Below are 19,665 nucleotides of genomic sequence, written 5' to 3'. Positions count from 1 at the left end.
CACCCCCAGCCTCCCCTCTCCCCCCTCTGATCCCAGCTCTCAAGATTCCAGCCTTGAACTCCAGGCCGGGTCTTTATGTGCTGCTATTGTGACTCCCGTCTCCCTTTCCCCCACCAATACTCTGCAGTCCCATCTCCTTCAGATCACATCGTCAGCTCCTGGGTCCTCAGAGGCTCCATCTTCCTCTCACCCCAACCCTCCCCTCTCTATTGACACCCCCAGCCTCCCCCCTCCCCCCTCTGATCCCAACTCTCATCCGTGCCGGGTCTTTACCATCCCCTCCGACCTTCAACTGTCGGAGGCAGAACGCTCTGTCCTCAGTAAGGGCCTCACCTTTGTCCCCCTTCGCCCACACCTCAGCGAGTTCCGTGTTGGCCATGATGCAGAACTTTTCTTCTGCTGTCTCCAAGCTTGCTTCTTCGGCAAGGACTCTTCCACCCCCACTGATGACCCCTTCTCCCGTCTTCAACCCTCCTCTTCTTCACGGACACCCCGCTCTGGTTTTCTGCCTGCTCTGGATCTCTTTATCGCTAACTGCCGACGGGACATCAACCGTCTGGACTTCACCACACCTTGTCCCCATTCCAACCTCACTCCTTCGGAACGCTCTGCTCTCCACTCCCTCCGCACTAATCCTAACCTTATTATTAAATCCGCCGATAAGGGGGGTGCTGTTGTAGTCTGGCGTACTGACCTCTACCTTGCCGAGGCACAGCGACAACTCGCGGATACCTCCTCTTATTTACCCCTCGATCGTGACCCCACTAAGGAGCACCAGGCCATTGTCTCCCACACCATCACCGACTTTATCCGCTCAGGGGATCTCCCATCCACTGCTACCAACCTTATAGTTCCCACACCTCGCACTTCCCATTTCTACCTCCTACCCAAGATCCACAAACCTGCCTGCCCTGGCCGACCTATTGTTCAATCCCTTCCTACCTGTGTTCGTGACACTTCTCATGCTCTTAAACTTTTCGGTGATTTTAAGTTCCCTGGCCCCCACCGCTTTATTTTCACCATGGATGTCCAGTCCCTATATACTTCCATCCCCCATCAGGAAGGTCTCAAAGCTCTACGCTTCTTTTTGGATTCCAGACCTAATCAGTTCCCCTCTACCACCACTCTGCTCCGTCTAGCGGAATTAGTCCTTACTCTTAATAATTTCTCCTTTGGCTCCTCCCACTTCCTCCAAACTAAAGGTGTAGCTATGGGCACCCGTATGGGTCCTAGCTATGCCTGCCTTTTTGTTGGCTTTGTGGAACAATCTATGTTCCGTGCCTATTCTGGTATCTGTCCCCCGCTTTTCCTTCGCTACATCAACGACTGCATTGGCGCTGCTTCCTGCATGCATGCAGAGCTCGTTGACTTTATTAACTTTGCCTCCAACTTTCACCCTGCCCTCAAGTTTACCTGATCCATTTCCGACACCTCCCTCCCCTTTCTAGATCTTTCTGTCTCTGGAGCCAGCTTATCCATTGATGTCTACTATAAGCCTACTGACTCTCACAGCTATCTGGACTATTCCTCTTCTCACCCTGTCTCTTGCAAAAACGCCATCCCCTTCTCGCAATTCCTCAGTCTCTGCCGCATCTGCTCTCAGGATGAGGCTTTTCATTCTAGGACGAGGGAGATGTCTTCCTTTTTTAAAGAAAGGGGCTTCCCTTCCTCCACTATCAACTCTGCTCTTAAACGCATCTCCCCCATTTCACGTACATCTGCTCTCACTCCATCCTCCCGCCACCCCACTAGGAATAGGGTTCCCCTGGTCCTCACCTACCACCCCACCAGCCTCCGGGTCCAACATATTATTCTCCATAACTACCGCCACCTCCAACGGAATCCTACCACTAAGCACATCTTTCCCTCCCCCCCCCTCTGCTTTCCGCAGGGATCGCTCCCTACGCAACTCCCTTGTCCATTCGTCCCCCCCATCCCTCCCCACTGATCTCCCTCCTGGCACTTATCCATGTAAGCAGAACAAGTGCTACACATGCCCTTACACTTCCTCCCTTGCCGCCATTCAGGGCCCCAAACAGTCCTTCCAGGTGAGGCAACACGTCACCTGTGAGTCGGCTGGGGTGATATACTGCGTCCGGTGCTCCCGATGTGGTCTTTTATATATTGGCGAGACCCGACGCAGACTGGGAGACCGCTTTACTGAACACCTACGCTCTGTCGCCAGAGAAAGCAGGATCTCCCAGTGGCCACACATTTTAATTCCACATCCCATTCCCATTCTGACATGTCTATCCACGGCCTCCTCTACTGTAAAGATGAAGCCACACTCAGGTTGGAGGAACAACACCTTATATTCCGTCTGGGTAGCCTCCAACCTGATGGCATGAACATCGACTTCTCTAACTTCTGCTAATGCCCCACCCCCCCCCGTACCCCATCTGTTACTTATTTTTATACACACATTCTTTCTCTCACTCTCCTTTTTCTCCTTCTGTACCTCTGAATATACCGCTTGCCCATCCTCTGGGTCCCCCCTCCCCTCCTTGTCTTTCTTCCCAGACCTCCTGTCCCATGATCCTCTCGTATCCCTTTTGCCTATCACTGTCCAGCTCTTGGCTCCATCCCTCCCCCTCCTGTCTTCTCCTATCATTTTGGATCTCCCCCTCCCCCTCCAACTTTCAAATCCCTTACTCACTCTTCCTTCAGTTAGTCCTGACGAAGGGTCTGGGCCTGAAACATTGACTGCACCTCTTCCTAGAGATGCTGCCTGGCCTGCTGCGTTCACCAGCAACTTTTATGTGTGTTGCTTGAATTTCCAGCATCTGCAGAATTCCTGTTGTTTGCGCTCCTAGGCTGCGTACTTGGTATATCAAATAATTGCCAGTCGTGAGACCCTGAGAGCAGGTCCCATTCCTGCAAAGAACCGAAGTCAGCATGTAACTCCAGGTCAGGGTCTTCAAAAGAACCTGAAAGGGAAAAATAGAGATATTAAAGATGAAAATAGAGCTGTTTCCGAAGATGCAAACAAAGGAGTCATTGTTAGGTGCCCATTGTCTCCAAAGTCCACCTTTTCCTGTAGTAACCTGGGTTTATCCCATCCTGCCTGGGAACTTCTATGTCCTGATGATTTTCAAAAGCTCCAACACTGCCACTTTCTTAACCTTGACATGCTCCAGCATGTTAGTCTGTTCTACACTGACCTTACATTCGTCCAGGTCCCTCACACTGTTGAATACTGAAGCAAAATATTCATTAAGGGTCTCTCCTATCTCCTCCAACTCCATGCATGTTTCAACATCAGTCCCTGATTGGTCCTACCCTCACTTTAGTCATCTTCTGTTCTAGAGAATCTACATGTTGTGCAGAATGACTTGGGGGTTTTCCTAATCCTACTTGCCAGGGCCTTTTCATGTCCCCTTCTGGTTCTCCAAAGTCCCTTCTTGAGCTCCTTCCTGGCTACCTTATTCAGATTCAGATTGATTCAGTTATCTTGGACATCAAAGCATACAATGAAATGTATGAGGAAATCTGCGGATGCTGGAATTTCAAGCAACACACACAAAAAATGCTGGTGAACGCAGCAGGCCAGGCAGCATCTATAGGTACAGTTGATGTTTCGGGCCAGACCCTTCGTCAGGACTAACTGAAAGAAGAGATTTGAAAGTGGGGGGGGGGGGGAGATCCGAAATGATAGGAGAAGGCAGGAGGGGGAGGGATGGAGCCAGGAGCTGGGAACTTGATCGGCAAAAGGGATACAAGGCTGGAGAAGGGAGAGGATCATGGGCCAAGAGCCCTAGGGAGAAAGAAAAGGGGAGGGGGAAGCCCAGAGGATGGGCAAGGAGTATAGTGAATAGGACAGAGGGAGAAAAAGGAGAGAGAGAAAAAAATAAAAATAATTAATAGAAGTATGATAGCATAAACACTGACTTCTCTAACTTCAGTTAATGCCCCACCTCCCCTTCGTACCCCATCCGTTATTTATTTATTTATTAATAATAGGCATACGTTAGTCTCATGAGACCGTGGATTTGCACCTTGGAAGGTTTCCAGGGCGCAGGCCTGGGCAAGGTTGTATGGAAGACCGACAGTTGCCCATGCTGCAAGACTCCTCTCTCCACGACACTGATATTGTCCAAGGGAAGGGCATTAGGACCCATACAGCTTGGCACCAGTGTCGTCGCAGAGCAATGTATGGTTAAGTGCCTTGCTCAAGGACACAATACGCTGTCTCAGCCAAGGCTCGAACTAGCGACCTTCAGCTCACTAGATGAATGCCTTAACCACTTGGCCACGCACCAATTATTATTTATTTTTTTAATTTTATTTTCTCTCTCTCCTTTTTCTCCCTCTGTCCTTCTCACTACACTCCTTGTCCATCCTCTGGGCTTCCCCTTCTGCCTTTCTTTCTCCCTAGGCCTCCCATCCCATGGTCCTCTCCCTTCTCCAACCTCATATCCCTTTTGCCAATCAACTTTCCAGCTCTTGGCTCCATCCCTCCCCCTCCTGTCTTCTCCTATCATTTCAGATCTCCCCCTCCCCCTTTGGTCCCTCTTGAGTTCAGCTGTAACTCATCCATTTTGTACAGGTCATACCCTCCCCAGAAGAGATCCCCATGATCCACAAATCTGAAACCCTGCCCCCTGCACCAATTCTTCAGCAGTACATTCATTTGCCATATCATCCTATTCTTACCCTCACTGGCACATGTCAGAGGCAGCAATCCTGATATTACTACCCTTGAGCTCCTGCTTTCCAGTTGCTTTCCCAGTTACTTAAGTTCAGTCTTCAGGACATCATCCCTTTACCAAGCTGAGACTTTTAGCTGCTTTTCCCCTAGCCCCTTAAGAATGCTCTAGACTCGATCTGAGGTATCTGACCCAGACAACATACCATCTAGGATTCTCTTTCACATTTACAGAATCTCCTGTCTGTTCCCTTAGCTGTGGAATCCCCTAACATCACTGCTCTCCTGTTCTCCCTCCTTCCCTTCAGAACCACAGAGCCAGGCTCAATGTCAGAGACTTGGTCGCTCTGACTTTCCCTGGTAAGTTGATCTCCCTCAACAGTACCCAAAGCAATATACGGGTTACTGAGAGGAATGGCTGCAGTCCACTGATTCTCTTTCCCTCTCCTGACAGTCAAACAGCACTGCCTCCCTGCAGTCCTATCAACTCCTCATTCTTCTGAATAATCCATAGGTCATCCAGCTCTAGCTCCTGTCCCTAATGTAGTCTACAAGGAGCTGCAGCTAGATCTTACTATATAGATATAGTCATCAGGGAGAGTGGAGATCTTCTAGACTTCCCACATCATCCAGGAGGAGCACACCACTGCCCTAGGATCCATTCTCGTTGCTCTCTCTGTGCAAAATAATGGATCTCACTTCTAGTAAACTCGCTTCAGAGACTTGAGCAGTTACTCCAGGTTGAATCTCAGGACAGGACCACTCCTTTACACCCTAGGGGCAGTTTACAGAACCCACCAATCTGCACACTTCAGGGATGAATCTGGATGATGAATGTGTGCAGATTCATGCTGACAAGTACAGCTTGGGTGCAATATAAGCAAGGTAAACTTGTATTCAGGATATTCTAGAGTCTTTGAGGCTCTCCTTTTTGTAGAAAACTGTCGGTGTGTAGCACTGAGGGTGTGACACACTGTCCAACCTCTGCACAGCAGCTCCAACAAACAACTATGTGATAATGATCAAATAAAGCTTCAGTGATGTGCATCAAGGATTGAACGTTAACCAAGACACTGTTGTGTCATAAAGTTGTTGAGATGCAGGCCGTTTGGCCCACTGAGATTGTGCTGCCCATTGTACACCCATATTCACACTAATTCTACTCTAATCCCCTTTATTAATCAAGAACCTTGGCCACACTCAAGGTAGTACAAAGGAAAATAATGTATAATAAAGAGTTGCAGTCAGAATGGAAGTGCAATGTTGATAGACACTATGGTGCAAGGACCTAAGGAGATAGATTGTTGGCATTTCAAGCTGAGACTGTGGTGCAGTAATAAAGGAGCAGCACACTCAGTGTGTGGTACCGAGGGAGCGACACGCTGTCGGTGTGTGGTACCGAGGGAGCGACACACTGTCGGTGTGAGGTACTGAGGGAGCGACACGCTGTCGGTGTGAGATACTGAGGGAGCAGCACACTGTCGGTGTGAGGTACTGAGGGAGCGACACGCTGTCGGTGTGAGGCACCGAGGGAGCGACACGCTGTCGGTGTGAGGTACCGAGGGAGCGACACGCTGTCGGTGTGTGGTACCGAGGGAGCGACACGCTGTCGGTGTGAGGTACCGAGGGAGCGACACGCTGTCGGTGTGAGGTACCGAGGGAGCGACACACTGTCGGTGTGAGGTACTGAAGGAGCGACACGCTGTCGGTGTGAGATACTGAGGGAGCAGCACACTGTCGGTGTGAGGTACTGAAGGAGCGGCACACTGTCGGTGTGAGATACTGAAGGAGCGGCACACTGTCGGTGTGAGGTACTGAGGGAGCGGCACACTGTCGGTGTGAGGTACTGAGGGAGCGGCACGCTGTCGGTGTGTGGTACTGAGGGAGCGACACACTACAGGTGTGAGGTACTGAGGGAGCGACACGCTGTCGGTGTGTGGTAGTGAGGGAGGGACACACTGGTGGTGTGAGGTGCTGAGAGAGCGACACACTGTGGGTGTGAGGTACTGAGGGAGCGACACACTATTGTGAATATGAATTGCCACTTTTTTTGAATCTGCATTGATAAGTTTCTGTATGCAACCAATAGTGTTATTTAGAATTCATCATTATTGACATGTACTTAGAACGAAAAGCTAGTTTTGAACACTTCATACAGATCAACTGAGATTATGCAAGGTAAAACAGTAACAGGGCACAGAATAGAGTATAGCTGCTGAGAAAGTGTAGTGCAGCTAGATAATAAAGTGGAAGTGAGAATGAGTTAGATAGCAAAGTCAAAAGTCCATCTTATCGTACTAGGGGACTATTCAATAGCTTGAACAGTTAGAATACAGCTGCTCTTCAGCTTGTTGGTACGTGTTCTCCAGCTCTTGGGCAGAGAGAGAAGAGAGTAAAACTGGAGTTGGGAGGGTCCTCGATTGGAGAATTAGTCTGAATGCGTGTGGCTGATGCTCAATGCAGCCTCAGTGGTTCGAAGGCTATGTTTCCATGCCGTATTTCTCAATGCCTTTAAAACTCTAACCACACAGAAAAGTGTGAGCAGTCTCTGAGTACAAACAAGAGAGCTGTCTCCCTAACCTGCAGAGTGACTGCTCATCTGATTATCATCAAACTGCTGCGATTCTCAGTCAGGTTTCCTCCTTGAGCATATTGATGCCAGGCACAGTGAGGGTAAAACATACCCAGTACTTTTCGTTGCCCATATAAAATTGGTTGTAAAACTGACTTTAATGGTCTGTAGCCCTGATGTCAATTAACTCTAAGAAACTAGTGTGCGCTTAATGTCCTAGTTCTATACAATGAATTTAGGGTATTTCTGTATGAGGGAGTAATTGAATTTGCCTAATGGGTCCCGTCTTGTCCATTAGATGAATCAGCAAGAGAAGGAAATTGTTAATTAAAGCTACATACCGCGTCTACATTTAAGCTTTGGCAACAGAGGTTCCTCATAGAACTTATCCTGTTGTCTATATAGATCAGGAGAGTACTCATATTTTCAGATAGCTTAAAAAGAGGCTATTTGGCCTATCAAGTCAATGCTGGCTCTCAGAAAAATTACAGCCAACTTATTTCTTTGTTATCTATTCTCCCACATTCCTATTAAGTCTCCTCAAGTTCTAACACTAACGTAAACACTGAAGGCAATTTACAGAGGCCTACTGACCTGCATGTCTGTAGGATATGGGAGGAAACCAGAGTGCCTCGGGAAAACCCTTGCAGAGTCACAGGAAGAACCTGCAGGCAGCACCCAAGGTCTGGATCGAACCCAGATCTCTAGAGCCTTGAGGCGGCGGTTCTGCTTTTCTCTATCTTCTCCAATTGCAAGTCCAATCACAGGTTGTTGGGTGTTTCTAGTTTTATTTACTGGGGCAGAAGCAGAATTATTATTATAGAGCAATCCTTGGATTGTTGATTCTGGGTTATATCTGTCCTGATACATCCAGATGTAGGGTCTCAGCCTGAAGCATTGACTGCTCATTTTGCTCCATGGATGCTGCCTGACTTGCTGAGTTCCTCCAGCTTTTAGTGTGCTTTGCCCCAGCTAATGAAAACAAGTTTGCCAGTTTACCTTCACCCACGTACCTACTGTGTTGCCTTGGGAATGTTCCTGTTGAATCTTATTTCCACTGCCCTTTCAGGGAGCATGCCCCAGATCACAGCAACACTCTTTACCTATGCTGTCCAGGTCTTCTGCCATTTCCCCCTCCCCCCCCCCATGTGTTCTGGACACCAACCCTCTTGCCCTTCCTGTCTTTAAATCTGTCCTCTGTCCTTAAGTGCCTCCATTAAATCTCTAACTTCCTCTGCCCTGAGGGGAACAGTCCCTGTCTCCCCACTGACCAGAAGTCTCCGACACTAGTGTCTGTCCAGTAAACCCTCTCCAAAGCTTTGACATCCGACATGAAATGTGGGCCCAGAACAAGACCCAGTTCCCCAACTGAGGCAGTAGCAGCAGTTTAGAAAGTCCAGCCTTAGTTCTTGGTTACGCCCAGGATCCCCACACTTTTGAGAAGTATGAGGGGGCATAATTTTAAATTGATTGAAAGAAACTACTACTACTACGTTGACTCAGGCCTAGGGGGCCAGCGTCGGGCACGACGACGGACTCTCCGCTTCTTCCTCTCCCTCATCAGTGTGTTCAGTTCATCTACATTAGCCGCACCGCTGTCTTCTAGGAGTGCGTTGACCATAGTCTTGGGAGGGCGCCCAGGGTTCATCCTCCCATGCTTGGGCTCCCATATGATGACTGGGCTGGCAGGTAGCTGGGGGTGGTGTAGACAGTGCCCCACTAGTTGCAGTCTTCTCGTCTCATTGGAGGAAAGTATAGGGGGAAATATCAGAAGTCCTTTTTTTTTATACAGAGTGGTGAGTGCGTGGTGTCCCACACACTCACCACTAGAGGCAAGCACATTAGGGACATTTAAGGAACTCTTAGACACATGGATGCTAGAAAAATGGAGGGCTATGCAGCAGGGAAAGGTTAGTTTAATCTCAGAATAGATAATAAGATCGGCTCAACACCATGACCCGAAGGGCCTGTACTGTGCTGTAGTGTTCTTTGTTAAATGGTTTTGGATAAGCCACACAATATTCAAGAAATGGAAGGTTCTCCATGTTATCATCATGTTAAATATTAAACGTTGATATCTTCTCTGGTCTGTTTCTTCCCCCCACCCCTTGTTCTTCAGAAAATGATGCAGTCTTCCATCTTCCACATGTTCATCTTGTGCATGGTTGCCGTTGATGTCACTGTGGCCGCCAGCAATTACTACAAGGAGGAGAATTCCAGGAGCCAGTATGATGTGTTTTACCTGGCAGAGGTGAGGACACTAAACTGAGAGGACATTCCGGGGAGAAAGGGGAAGCAGGCTACAGTGCTGGAATGTTTAAGCTGCCTTTAACGTCTGGCTCTGTCGGATTACTGCATTTTTCACTGAGCTGCTCTACTGCTGCAGAATACCAAGTGAGCAATGAGACAGGATGTGCTTGGTTCTTTGCCTACCTATTCCTACCGTGAAATAATAGACAGTAATGTGATGGTTCCTCAAAGCAAGTCAGGTTAAGTGAAGCTTACATCACAGGGAAGCTGCAGGATGGATGGTGCTATAGCTACACTGCATACAAATCCCGCCCCCCCCCCCCTTACACTCCAGCACTTCATTCTGCTGTGTTTTTAAGTGAGCTTACTTCATGACACTTTTATTTGTTGTAATTTAATTTCTATGCAGCATTAGAGGTAATCCTGGAAATTTACAGGAAGGAGTGACTTGGGTATTGTGACCAAGGTATCAAGCCAAGTCCTAGCCTCTCACTTCTTGGCGTGTGGTAATGGTTTCTGCCTCACCCATTCTCTCGGGCAGTGATGTGCGGACTTCTCTCCAGCTTCTCAGACAAAGAATCTCAGTCCATTCCCACCTGGAGGGAGTCCGAGTCTCCCCTTTCTCCATGCCATTCACTTTCTTCCCTAGCCTCCCCCTCTTTTTCCCTTCCTCTCTGTCCTCCATCCTCTCTTCCCCCTCTCCCTTTCTCTCTCCTGCTCTCCCACCTTCCATCCTTCCTTCTCGCCTTCCCTCCCCCCTCCCTCCAACTCCCCTCCCATCTCTCCCCATCTCCTCCTCTCTCTCCCTCCCTCTCTATCCTGCACTTCCTCTTTCCTGCTCCCCCACCTTCCCTCCTTCCTTCTCTCACTCCCTCCCCCTCACCTTCTCCCTCCCCCTCCCCTTCTCCCTCCCCCTCCCCTTCTCCCTCCCCCTCCCCTTCTCCCTCCCCCTCCCCTTCTCCCTCCCCCTCCCCTTCTCCCTCCCCTTCTCCCTCCCCTTCTCCCTCCCCTTCTCCCTCCCCTTCTCCCTCCCCTTCTCCCTCCCCTTCTCCCTCCCCTTCTCCCTCCCCTTCTCCCTCCCCCTTCCGCTTCTCCCTCCCCTTCCCTCTCTTCCCATCTCCCCTCTGTCCCTTCCTACCCCCTTTCTCTCTCTCTCTCTCCTCTCCTGCCCTCCCCCTCTCTCCCTCCCTCTCTCTCTTTCTTTCCCCCTCCCCCTCTCACTTCCCCATCCCCCTCTCACTTCCCCATCCCCCTCACTCTCCTTCTCCCCCTCTCTCTCCCCTTCATCTCCCTTCTCCCTCCCTCCCCCCTCACCTCCCTCTCCCCCTATCCCCTCCCCTCCCCCCATTTGATCTCACTCTCTTCTCCCCCCCCCCCCCCGGTGTCCATGGAACAGAGGGAGATGGGCTGAATGGGTGTGATGTTGACGGCCTTTGGGAGCAGGCTAAAGTTCTCACTGTGTCAGGCTGCGATTCAGCACTTGCTAAGAGGAGCTGAACATGTGAGGTGGCTGAAATTTTTTAAGCAGTGTGGATGTGTTGGGTAAAGTAGTGCCTGGTTTCAGTGAGAAAAGCAGCCAGTGTGGAGAGAGAACCCGCCAATAGATTCCCTCATCTCTTACAGAAATGAGAGGCTGATTTATTTTGATCTATGAATTTAAGCAAATCTCCCTTTGGATGTCAGGATGTGTTTGAGCTGTATTGGTTTGAGAATGGATGTCTATGCTTTGTGTGCCTGAGCAGTGCCTGTGGTCTGCAGTTAGAGCAGCAAAGGCAATGGTTTTGACAGGAAGACGTTCAGTTGCAGACTACATGACAGAGTGATGGTTATAATTGGTGAGTGGCTACAGAGTTTTACAAAGCTGAACATTAAGATGATAAAAATGATTAAACATTAATTATCCATATTCTGTCAGGTCCAGAATCAGGTTTATTATCACTGACTTATATGTCTAGAATTTTTTTTGTACAAAATAAATAAATAGTGCAAAATAAAAACTGAGTAGTGTTCATGGACTCTTCATGAGGGGGAGAATCTGTACCTGATTCAGTGAGTGTGGCTTCTGGTTCCTGTACCTCCCCAGTGTTAGTAACATGTCCCAGAAGCTGAGGATCCTCAGTGATGCATGCTGCCTTCTTGATGCATTGCCTCCTGAAGTTATCCTCAATGATGGGAAGGGGTTATTGTCACATCTGTGATTAGTAGATAGGTTATTCTGGTTAAATACTCAGTAAATCTGTAGATGGGTTGCTCCCTCATTTCCTCTGGTGCGTTCTTCCTCACCTCCCCAATAGGGTGCTCCTCCATCTCGTTCCCAGTGGGACACTCCCTTAACCTTGTTACAGGGTGCTGTCTTGTCCCTGCTGCCCTGGTGGGACTCTTCCCCGAAGCCCTGTTCCTTTATTGGGGTGCTCCTTCAAGCTCCAACCCTCTGGTGGGGCACACCCACGTCACAACAGCTGGCAAAGCGATGCTTTCTCTAGTTCCACTCCTCCTTCAGGATGGTCCCTCTGGTGGAGCACTCCCTCGTCACTAAAACTGAACGGGATACTCCTTTTGGCCCTGCCCCTGTGGTTGTGCGCTCCCGCTTGCTGATGGTCTCTGATCAACTCTTGAACCTTTGACCTCTTGATCCACTGTGGTTGGTTTGACATACTGAACCTTCACTGACACCTGCAGCTATAGAATCTCACAGCTCATAAGGAGACCATTAGGCCCATCCTATCTGTGCTAGCCCTTTGAAAGGTCCCTGCATTCTCTCCACTGCCTGCATCATGACACACCATGTGGAGCTGTGGATGACCTGTCTAAGTTGAAGCAGTCACTTCTGGTCAAGTTCTGCAAAATGAAATTGCTAAGGTTAACAAGACCATGGGTCAGTCACTTCTGGAACTTGCTCATACGTTGTGACTAAGGTTTGGAAACTCCTTGTGTAGGTGGCCTTCACCATTCTGTTTGACCTGGAGGCGCTGGTGAAGATCTGGTGTTTGGGATTCACGGGTTACATCAGCTCATCTCTGCACAAGTTTGAACTGTTACTGGTGCTGGGCACCACATTGCACATCTATCCCGACCTCTATCATTCACAGTTCACCTACTTTCAGGTAAGTGTGAGCTTTGCATTACAAGCCAGTGACTTGAAAGCACAGTGTGTGAACCAAAAAATACCCGTAAAAGCCCATTCTGTCTTTCCTGCTAGCTAGCCAATCTATCTGTGTAAAATGCTACATGTGAACTTTTTATTTGTTACATTGGTACAATTTGTTTATTATTGTCATATGTACAGTGAAAAACATTGCTTTGCATGACATCCCTATAGGTTCTTTCATTGCATAGAAATACAGCTGTATGGCACAGAAACAAGTCCTTCGGCCCACAACCCTGGGATAAAGAGACTGGCTGTCTCCTCTACCTATGCCTCTGATAATTTTACCTGGGGTGAAGAGGGAGGTTTAGATCCTGTACTGTTCAGAGCAGTGAAACAGCATGATCCACTCTCCAGTGCTGTTGAGTGGCTGCACCAATGACCCTGTCAACCCCACTCCCACCTCTTACCCCCAGACCACACCCTCCTATTCTACAGTTCCACAACTTAAAGCTGCGTGGGGAAATTGATACATTGATAAACTTGGTGTTGCACGCCATCCATTCATCAATGTGCCGATGTGATGCTTTCTCATCACATCAGTACATTGAAGTAGTACAAGGGACAACAATAACAAAGTGCAGAATAAGGTGTTATGGAGAAAGTACAGTGCAGGTGGATAAATAAGGTGCAAGAGCCATGACCACGTAGAATATGAGGTCAGGTGTCCGTCGAGCTGTGCCACCCAGCAACCCCCCCCCCCCCCCCCGATTTAATCCTACCCTGATCACAGGTCAATTTAGAATGACCAATTAATACGTCTTTGGACTGTGGGAGGAAACCAGAGCACCTGGAGGAGACCCACATGGTCACAGCAGGAACATACAAGCTCCTTACAGGCAGTCGTGGGAGGGGATATTTATACACATTGAGTTGCAGTGATCTGAAGGGACAGTAGAAACAGATTCATCAGGAAACCAATGGGAACCAGGGAAATTCAGAGCTCTGAAGAAAGAACATAAAGTGTGGAACTTTGACCGTATCAGTGGGGATGGAGAATAAGTGGAAGAGTCTGAATTGTGAAAAGCATTTCTCCCTGTCCTTGGTTAATATCTGCCTCTCTGCTCTCAGGTCCTGAGGGTGGTCCGTCTAATTAAGATTTCCCCAGCGCTGGAGGACTTTGTCTACAAGATATTTGGTCCAGGGAAGAAGCTGGGCAGTTTGGTAGTCTTCACCGCCAGCCTGCTGATTGTCATGTCATCCATCAGCCTTCAGATGTTCTGTTTTGTGGAGGAGCTCGACCGATTCACCACATTCCCAAGGGTGGGCACTACTGGTTTTGAATTTGTCTTTAACGACACTGTCTCATCCATATCTGATCGTCAATGCTATTCTGAGATGGTAGCATTTGCTTCCTTGATATGTTTGGGCCATGCTTCCTGACCTCTGACTCCTGAGGATTCTTCATCGGGCATATAAAACTGGCTTGCTTCTCTCCCCCCCCCCCCCCCCATCAACTTCCCCTCATTCGCTTGTCATCCCAACCTCTGGACTACAGGATCCACAGGTGGAACCTGGCCTCTCAGATCTTCACCCAGTTTAGCCCGTTATTGACACAACCCAACCTGACCCCAAGTCTCAATTCTGACCACTTAACCCTGAAGCCTTCCTTTGGGTCCAGTCCATTGTCCCTACTAACCACCCCCGCCCCCCAACATCCCTGACTGGACCTCAGTTGAAGGCAGCAGCCTCTGCTTATCTGGCCATAGTGTCCAATAAGTGGGTTTACACAGTGACGTCACAATTCACTCAGTGACCAACAGCTCCCAAACCCTTATGCCAGGTCTCTGTATACCGGGACCTACATCACAGCGATAGCACTTCAGTTTTAGCATATTCTGGGGTATCCTGGGATGTGAGAAATGAAAGGGGGGTGTTTACTTCTCTCCCATTGGTCTTTCTGCCCACACTTCCTTTTTTCCCCCTTCCCCCTCTCACCCCACACCCCCTCACCCGTCTCACCCTCTCCCTTTCCAGTTGAAGCCCTGTGTAGTACTCTGAGCAGAGCATTGTCAGGAGGCGTGGGTGGGGCTGCCCAGGGGATGTGCTTCCAGCTGGCGTGAGCTACATTGATGAACTTCTGTCTTGTTGCTTCTCTAGGCTTTCATGTCCATGTTCCAGATCATCACACAAGAGGGATGGGTGGATGTGATGGATCAGACGCTGATTGCAGTTGGCCACGTCTGGGCCCCCGTCGTGGCCATTTATTTCATCCTCTACCACCTCTTCGCCACTCTGGTGAGCTCTATCCAGCATGGCCATTGTTAGATTTGATTAGCCTTATTATATTAGCTCTATTTGTATTTGTCACATGTGCATCGAAACATGGAAACAGAAAGTGAAATGCATTTGTGTGTGTATTGCTTGGATTTCCAGCATCCTGCAGATTTTCTCATGTTTGTGAAATGCATTATTTGTATCGATGGTCAACACAGTCCGAGGATGTGCTGGACACTGGGGGCAGCCCACAAGGGTGCGCATTCTTCTGGCTCCAGTAGAGCATGCCTACTACATCTTTGGAATATGAGAGGATAACAGAGCACTCAGAAGAAACCCACACAGTCATGGTTAAAATGTACAAACTCTTTACATTCAGCGGAATTGAACCCAGGCCACTAGCACTGTAGTAGTGTTATCCTAACTACTGCATACTGTGCTGCGTTACCATATTATGTCACCTTTCTCCAACACTCCCCGCGTGGGGGTGTGGAGGGTCGGGGAGGGTCTCTGCCAATGATGTTGGTTTGGAAAGTCAATCACTGCTGCATCTCTAAAACATGGCAGCCAGTATTGGCAGCCAAATCGACTATAAGTTACGAAAAATAAGTAAGTAATGCAAAGAAAGGAATAATGGGGTAGTGTGCATGGGTTCAGAGATCTGGTGGAGGGGAATAATCTATTTATGAATAACTTAGTGTGGATCTTCAGGCTTCTGGCATATCTCAGATGGTGAGGGTTCTTAGTGATGCCTTCTTCAAGCACTGCCTCTTGAAGATGTGTTCAGCGGTGGGGAGGGAGAAGCATTCACGAAAGGAAGAAAATCCTGGCCCCACTGCTGACCATTTTGGAAATATGCATCCTTCAGTATGTAGAATTGCACTGGGTTTCTTGAGTGGAACTACTTCAAAATGTAGAATTGCACAAGAGAATATTATCCCTTGTAGTTTTATTGTGTTGTGATGTTTGATATTAAGTGACAGGTAATCGAAATTAATCTCATTATGTCTTGACTAGAAGCCAAACAGACAGTGACTTGATTTTATTAAAGTGCCCCGAACATGGAGAAATATCCCAGTGTGTTTGACACAAATCATATGGGAGGCATTAGAACCAAATCAAGGTCAGTTTAAGGCACTTCTTAATGGAAAAGAAGGAGACAGAGGTACAGGGAAAGGGATTTGGTGGAGGACATCGTGGGGTATTTGGGAATGGAGCCATAAATTCAAGGACTCACTGATCAATCCTCCTCCTCCTCCCGCTGCCTCAGCTCCAATGCTCCAGGTTCAATCCTGAATTTGGGTGCTGTCGGTGTGGAGTTTGTACTTTCTCCCCATGACCATGAGGATGCTCTGCTTTCTTCCCACATCCCAGAGAAGTGCTGGTAGATTAACTGGTTTTTGTAAATTGCTCCCAGTTCATTGGAGGGTGGAGAATCAAAGGGAAGTGGATGGGGATGCAAGAGAGAATAAGTTGCAGAATGACCGAGCGATGAGAAGGAGTGGTGGTTTGGAACTAAGGAATGCAGCTGGGCAAAATAGTCAGTATGGACATGATGGGCCAAAGGGCCCATTTCCGTGTTGTGTGACTCTGATTCAGAAGTAGCTGAGAGAATTTTGATCTCATCCTCACGCAGAGGGATGGAGGTAAAGAGTAGAGACATATTTAAGAGGATTTTGGGCAAATGCACGAGGGAGAGAGGAAGGTGGTGATGGAGAGATGAAGAGGGTTGGAAGCCAACCAGTGTGGAGCAGATATACCAGCAGAGAGCAGAGTGGCAAGATGGACTTAACTTGCAGATAATGTGACTCGTTTTGTGTTACTGGTATGAATCTTACGTGAATTCCACTTAAGTAGCTATATAGGGAAGAAATATATAATTTTTCTAAACAAATATTTACTTATGTTACTAGCTCATTTCTAAAGTTTGATTGGATGTATCACAATTGTGCTGGGGTGTGTGAACATTAATGCACGAGGACTCTCATTGGTATTTTGCCTGAGCATTTGATTTCCTTGCACACAGCCAGTTATGTTATTTCAGTGTTGTAACCAGACTGTCTGAAAAGAGTTTGAATTCTTCTGCAGATCCTCCTGAGCCTGTTCGTCGCTGTCATCCTGGACAATCTCGAGCTGGATGAAGATCTGAAAAAACTCAAGCAGGTAATGCATTTTTTTTGCTGTCTTTGGAGAGCTCGTCACTGTGTGGTCTGTCATAAGGCGAGGCGAAACTTCTCGGTAAATCTACAACTAGAAGGCATGGGTTTAATGTGAGAGGGGAAACATTTAAAACAGACTTGAGGGGGCAGTTTTTCACACAGAGTGATGGCTATGTGAAATGAGCTGTCCAAGGAAGTAGTAGAGACAGATGCAATTACAATGTTTAAAAGACATTTGGACAGATACATGGATGCGGGGCAAATACAGGCAAATGGAACCAGTTCAGGAAGGCCCTTTTGGTTGGCGTGGATGAGTTGGGATGAATGTTACAAGCAAGTGTGTTTTTTTAATCCTCCTCCTCCTAATCAATGCCACATCACTGATATAGAAATGAAATACTAGTGTATGTTTGAATTGTTAGCACACTCTGCATTTCTACTACTTAATGTAATGGTTTTGAAATTGCATTTGTGAAAGATGCAAATTCAGTTGTCAAGGCTATGATGGCTGGTAGTTCTCCTCTGCCCCTGTGGGGCATTGAATGAGCTGGTCTTATGATTGCAGAGTGGAACTGAGTGTCTGTCATGGCAGTCACTACATTGACAAAGCACCACTGTCCCCAAACAATGCATCAGAAGAGGATACAGCGATTTCTGAACTCATTCAGGCTGCAGCTGATATACTAGTACTCATGGGTGTGTGGAGGTTTCTGAACAGACAGCCAATGCATCAGGATGGGTAGGTGCACAGAGGTGTCTGAACAGGTGCAGGCTGCAGTTCATGCACAAGTGCACAGGGATTGCTGCAAGGGTAGGTCTGCAGTTGTGCAGCTGGCCTGACCTCGTATGTAGCGAAATAAAATCATACCTTCAGGTCTCCAGAGGTCTGGTAAAGAGGTTCGCTTCCCACATCACAACCTGAAGCATAGGAATCACTTTTTAAGAGATTGTGAATATGATACTAAGTCTTAACTTGAGCAGAGGTGGATAATCGCGTGGTAGTAATGTGTGTGTGGGTGTGCGTGGGTTGTAATTGGCACCGTTAGAAACCTGTCCTTCACTCAGCTGGTGTCTTCATCAGCATCCGCAGCCCACGCAATCATTTGCTCTCAGCTTGATCTGTGATTGGCTGTGTACTGGAAGGTGCCCCTCCAGTCACAGGACACTAGGGCACAGGGGGCCTGCTCTGCCAGTTCTAGGACTGTGCTCCAACTTCATAGAATTATACAGGACATTTTGCCCAACTCCTCCATGCCAACCGAGATGCAAAAGGCCAGTCTAAGCTCGTTGCATTTGACCCATATCCTTATAAACTTTTCCCATCCAGATATCCTTCAAATGTTGTTATTATAACTGCTTCAACCACTTTCTCTGACAGCTTATTCCATATACTCACCACCCTCGGTGTAAAGATGGTGCCTCTGGGGTTCCAATTAAAACTATTCCCTCTCGCCTTAAACCTATGCTCTCTATATATTTTAGTTCCCTCAGAAGAAGACCCAGTTACTGCCCCTCATGATTTTATACACATTGGTATGAATCGCTACTCAGTCTGCCATGCTCCAATAAATACAATCATAGCCTGCCCAACTTCTCCCTTTAACTCGGGTGCTCAACTTCTGACCACATCCTCATAAATTCTCTGCACCTGTCCATCCCATCGCACTCTCCGCCCAAAGGGCTGCATGGGGAAGCTGGTAAATTGATTTATTGATAGGGTATGTATCAAGGCACATGGAATCTGATCGGAGAGGAAGACAACGTGGAAAGGAGAGAAGGTGGTGGAAGAGGGCAGACAGGTCTGGGAACAGTGGGAGGAATGTGTGGGTGATGAGTGATGAAGTGGGTGGAGGAGAGGAAACAGTGATAGGAGGGTGGAGTGGGTGTAGGAGAAACTGTGTAGATCAGGAGGAGAGAGAAAAGGTACAGAGGGGGAGCAGTTGATTGGAAGTTCAGGAACTGCCAGGAAGCAGGCAGGGAGCAGTGGAATCTGGAAACTGGAATTCCCCCCAAAAGACGGCAATGTTAAAGATCGTTTGAAATAGGTGAATTTGACTCCAACGAGAATCGAGCTAGATATTTGGATCTAACTGAATTGCTCTGTTTCTGTTTGGAAACTCTCAAGTTATTCCCAGCCCACCCACACCCCCACTGAGAGGGTGGGGAAAAAGGGTAGTTGCTACCTCCCTCACTGTGCCCAGAAGGGGCCACTGGAGCTTGTCAGTGAGTGAGTGGGTGAACAAGTGACCAGACTGGTGACACAGCCTGTCCCTGTATCACAGAGAAACAATTTGTCACTTAGGGTAGCACAGAAACTGCTCCTCATTGCCCCAAGTCCTGTGCAGAGTACTCCATACTTTGACATTCAGTTATATAAGGGCCTCTTGTTTGAACTTGATAATCAGCTGCAAAATTAAAATGAGACCAGATACTGCAAGGAAGGTTAGGGTAAGGAGAATGGGTTACATTTTGGGTATCATAAAGACATAGGAGCAAAATTAGTCCATTTGGCTCACCAAGTCTGCTCTGCTATTCCATCATGACACCATTACTAATCAAGAACCTCTCACCTGTGCTTTAAGTATACCCTATAACTTGACCTCCACAGCTGTCTGTGACAATAAATTCCACAGATACACCATCCTCTGACTAAAGAAATTCCTTTCTATTCTGAGGC

General features: G+C 48.0%; 1 protein-coding gene across 1 annotated transcript in view; it reads left to right on the top strand.

The window, feature by feature from the left end:
* Positions 1-19,665, top strand: part of nalcn (sodium leak channel, non-selective) — a 195,788-nt gene that overhangs the window by 66,289 nt on the left and 109,834 nt on the right. Inside the window, exons 11-15 of the mRNA XM_072258858.1 lie at positions 9,337-9,468; positions 12,404-12,571; positions 13,684-13,875; positions 14,713-14,850; positions 16,918-16,992. Of these exons, the coding sequence (XP_072114959.1) occupies positions 9,337-9,468; positions 12,404-12,571; positions 13,684-13,875; positions 14,713-14,850; positions 16,918-16,992 (705 nt within the window). The remainder of the gene's footprint in view (positions 1-9,336; positions 9,469-12,403; positions 12,572-13,683; positions 13,876-14,712; positions 14,851-16,917; positions 16,993-19,665) is intronic.

This window comes from Mobula birostris, chromosome 5, assembly GCF_030028105.1.
Source record: "Mobula birostris isolate sMobBir1 chromosome 5, sMobBir1.hap1, whole genome shotgun sequence".
Lineage (NCBI taxonomy): Eukaryota > Metazoa > Chordata > Chondrichthyes > Myliobatiformes > Myliobatidae > Mobula > Mobula birostris.
The sequence above is the reverse complement of the archived record's forward strand: the minus strand, read 5'-3'. Positions and strand labels throughout refer to the sequence as shown.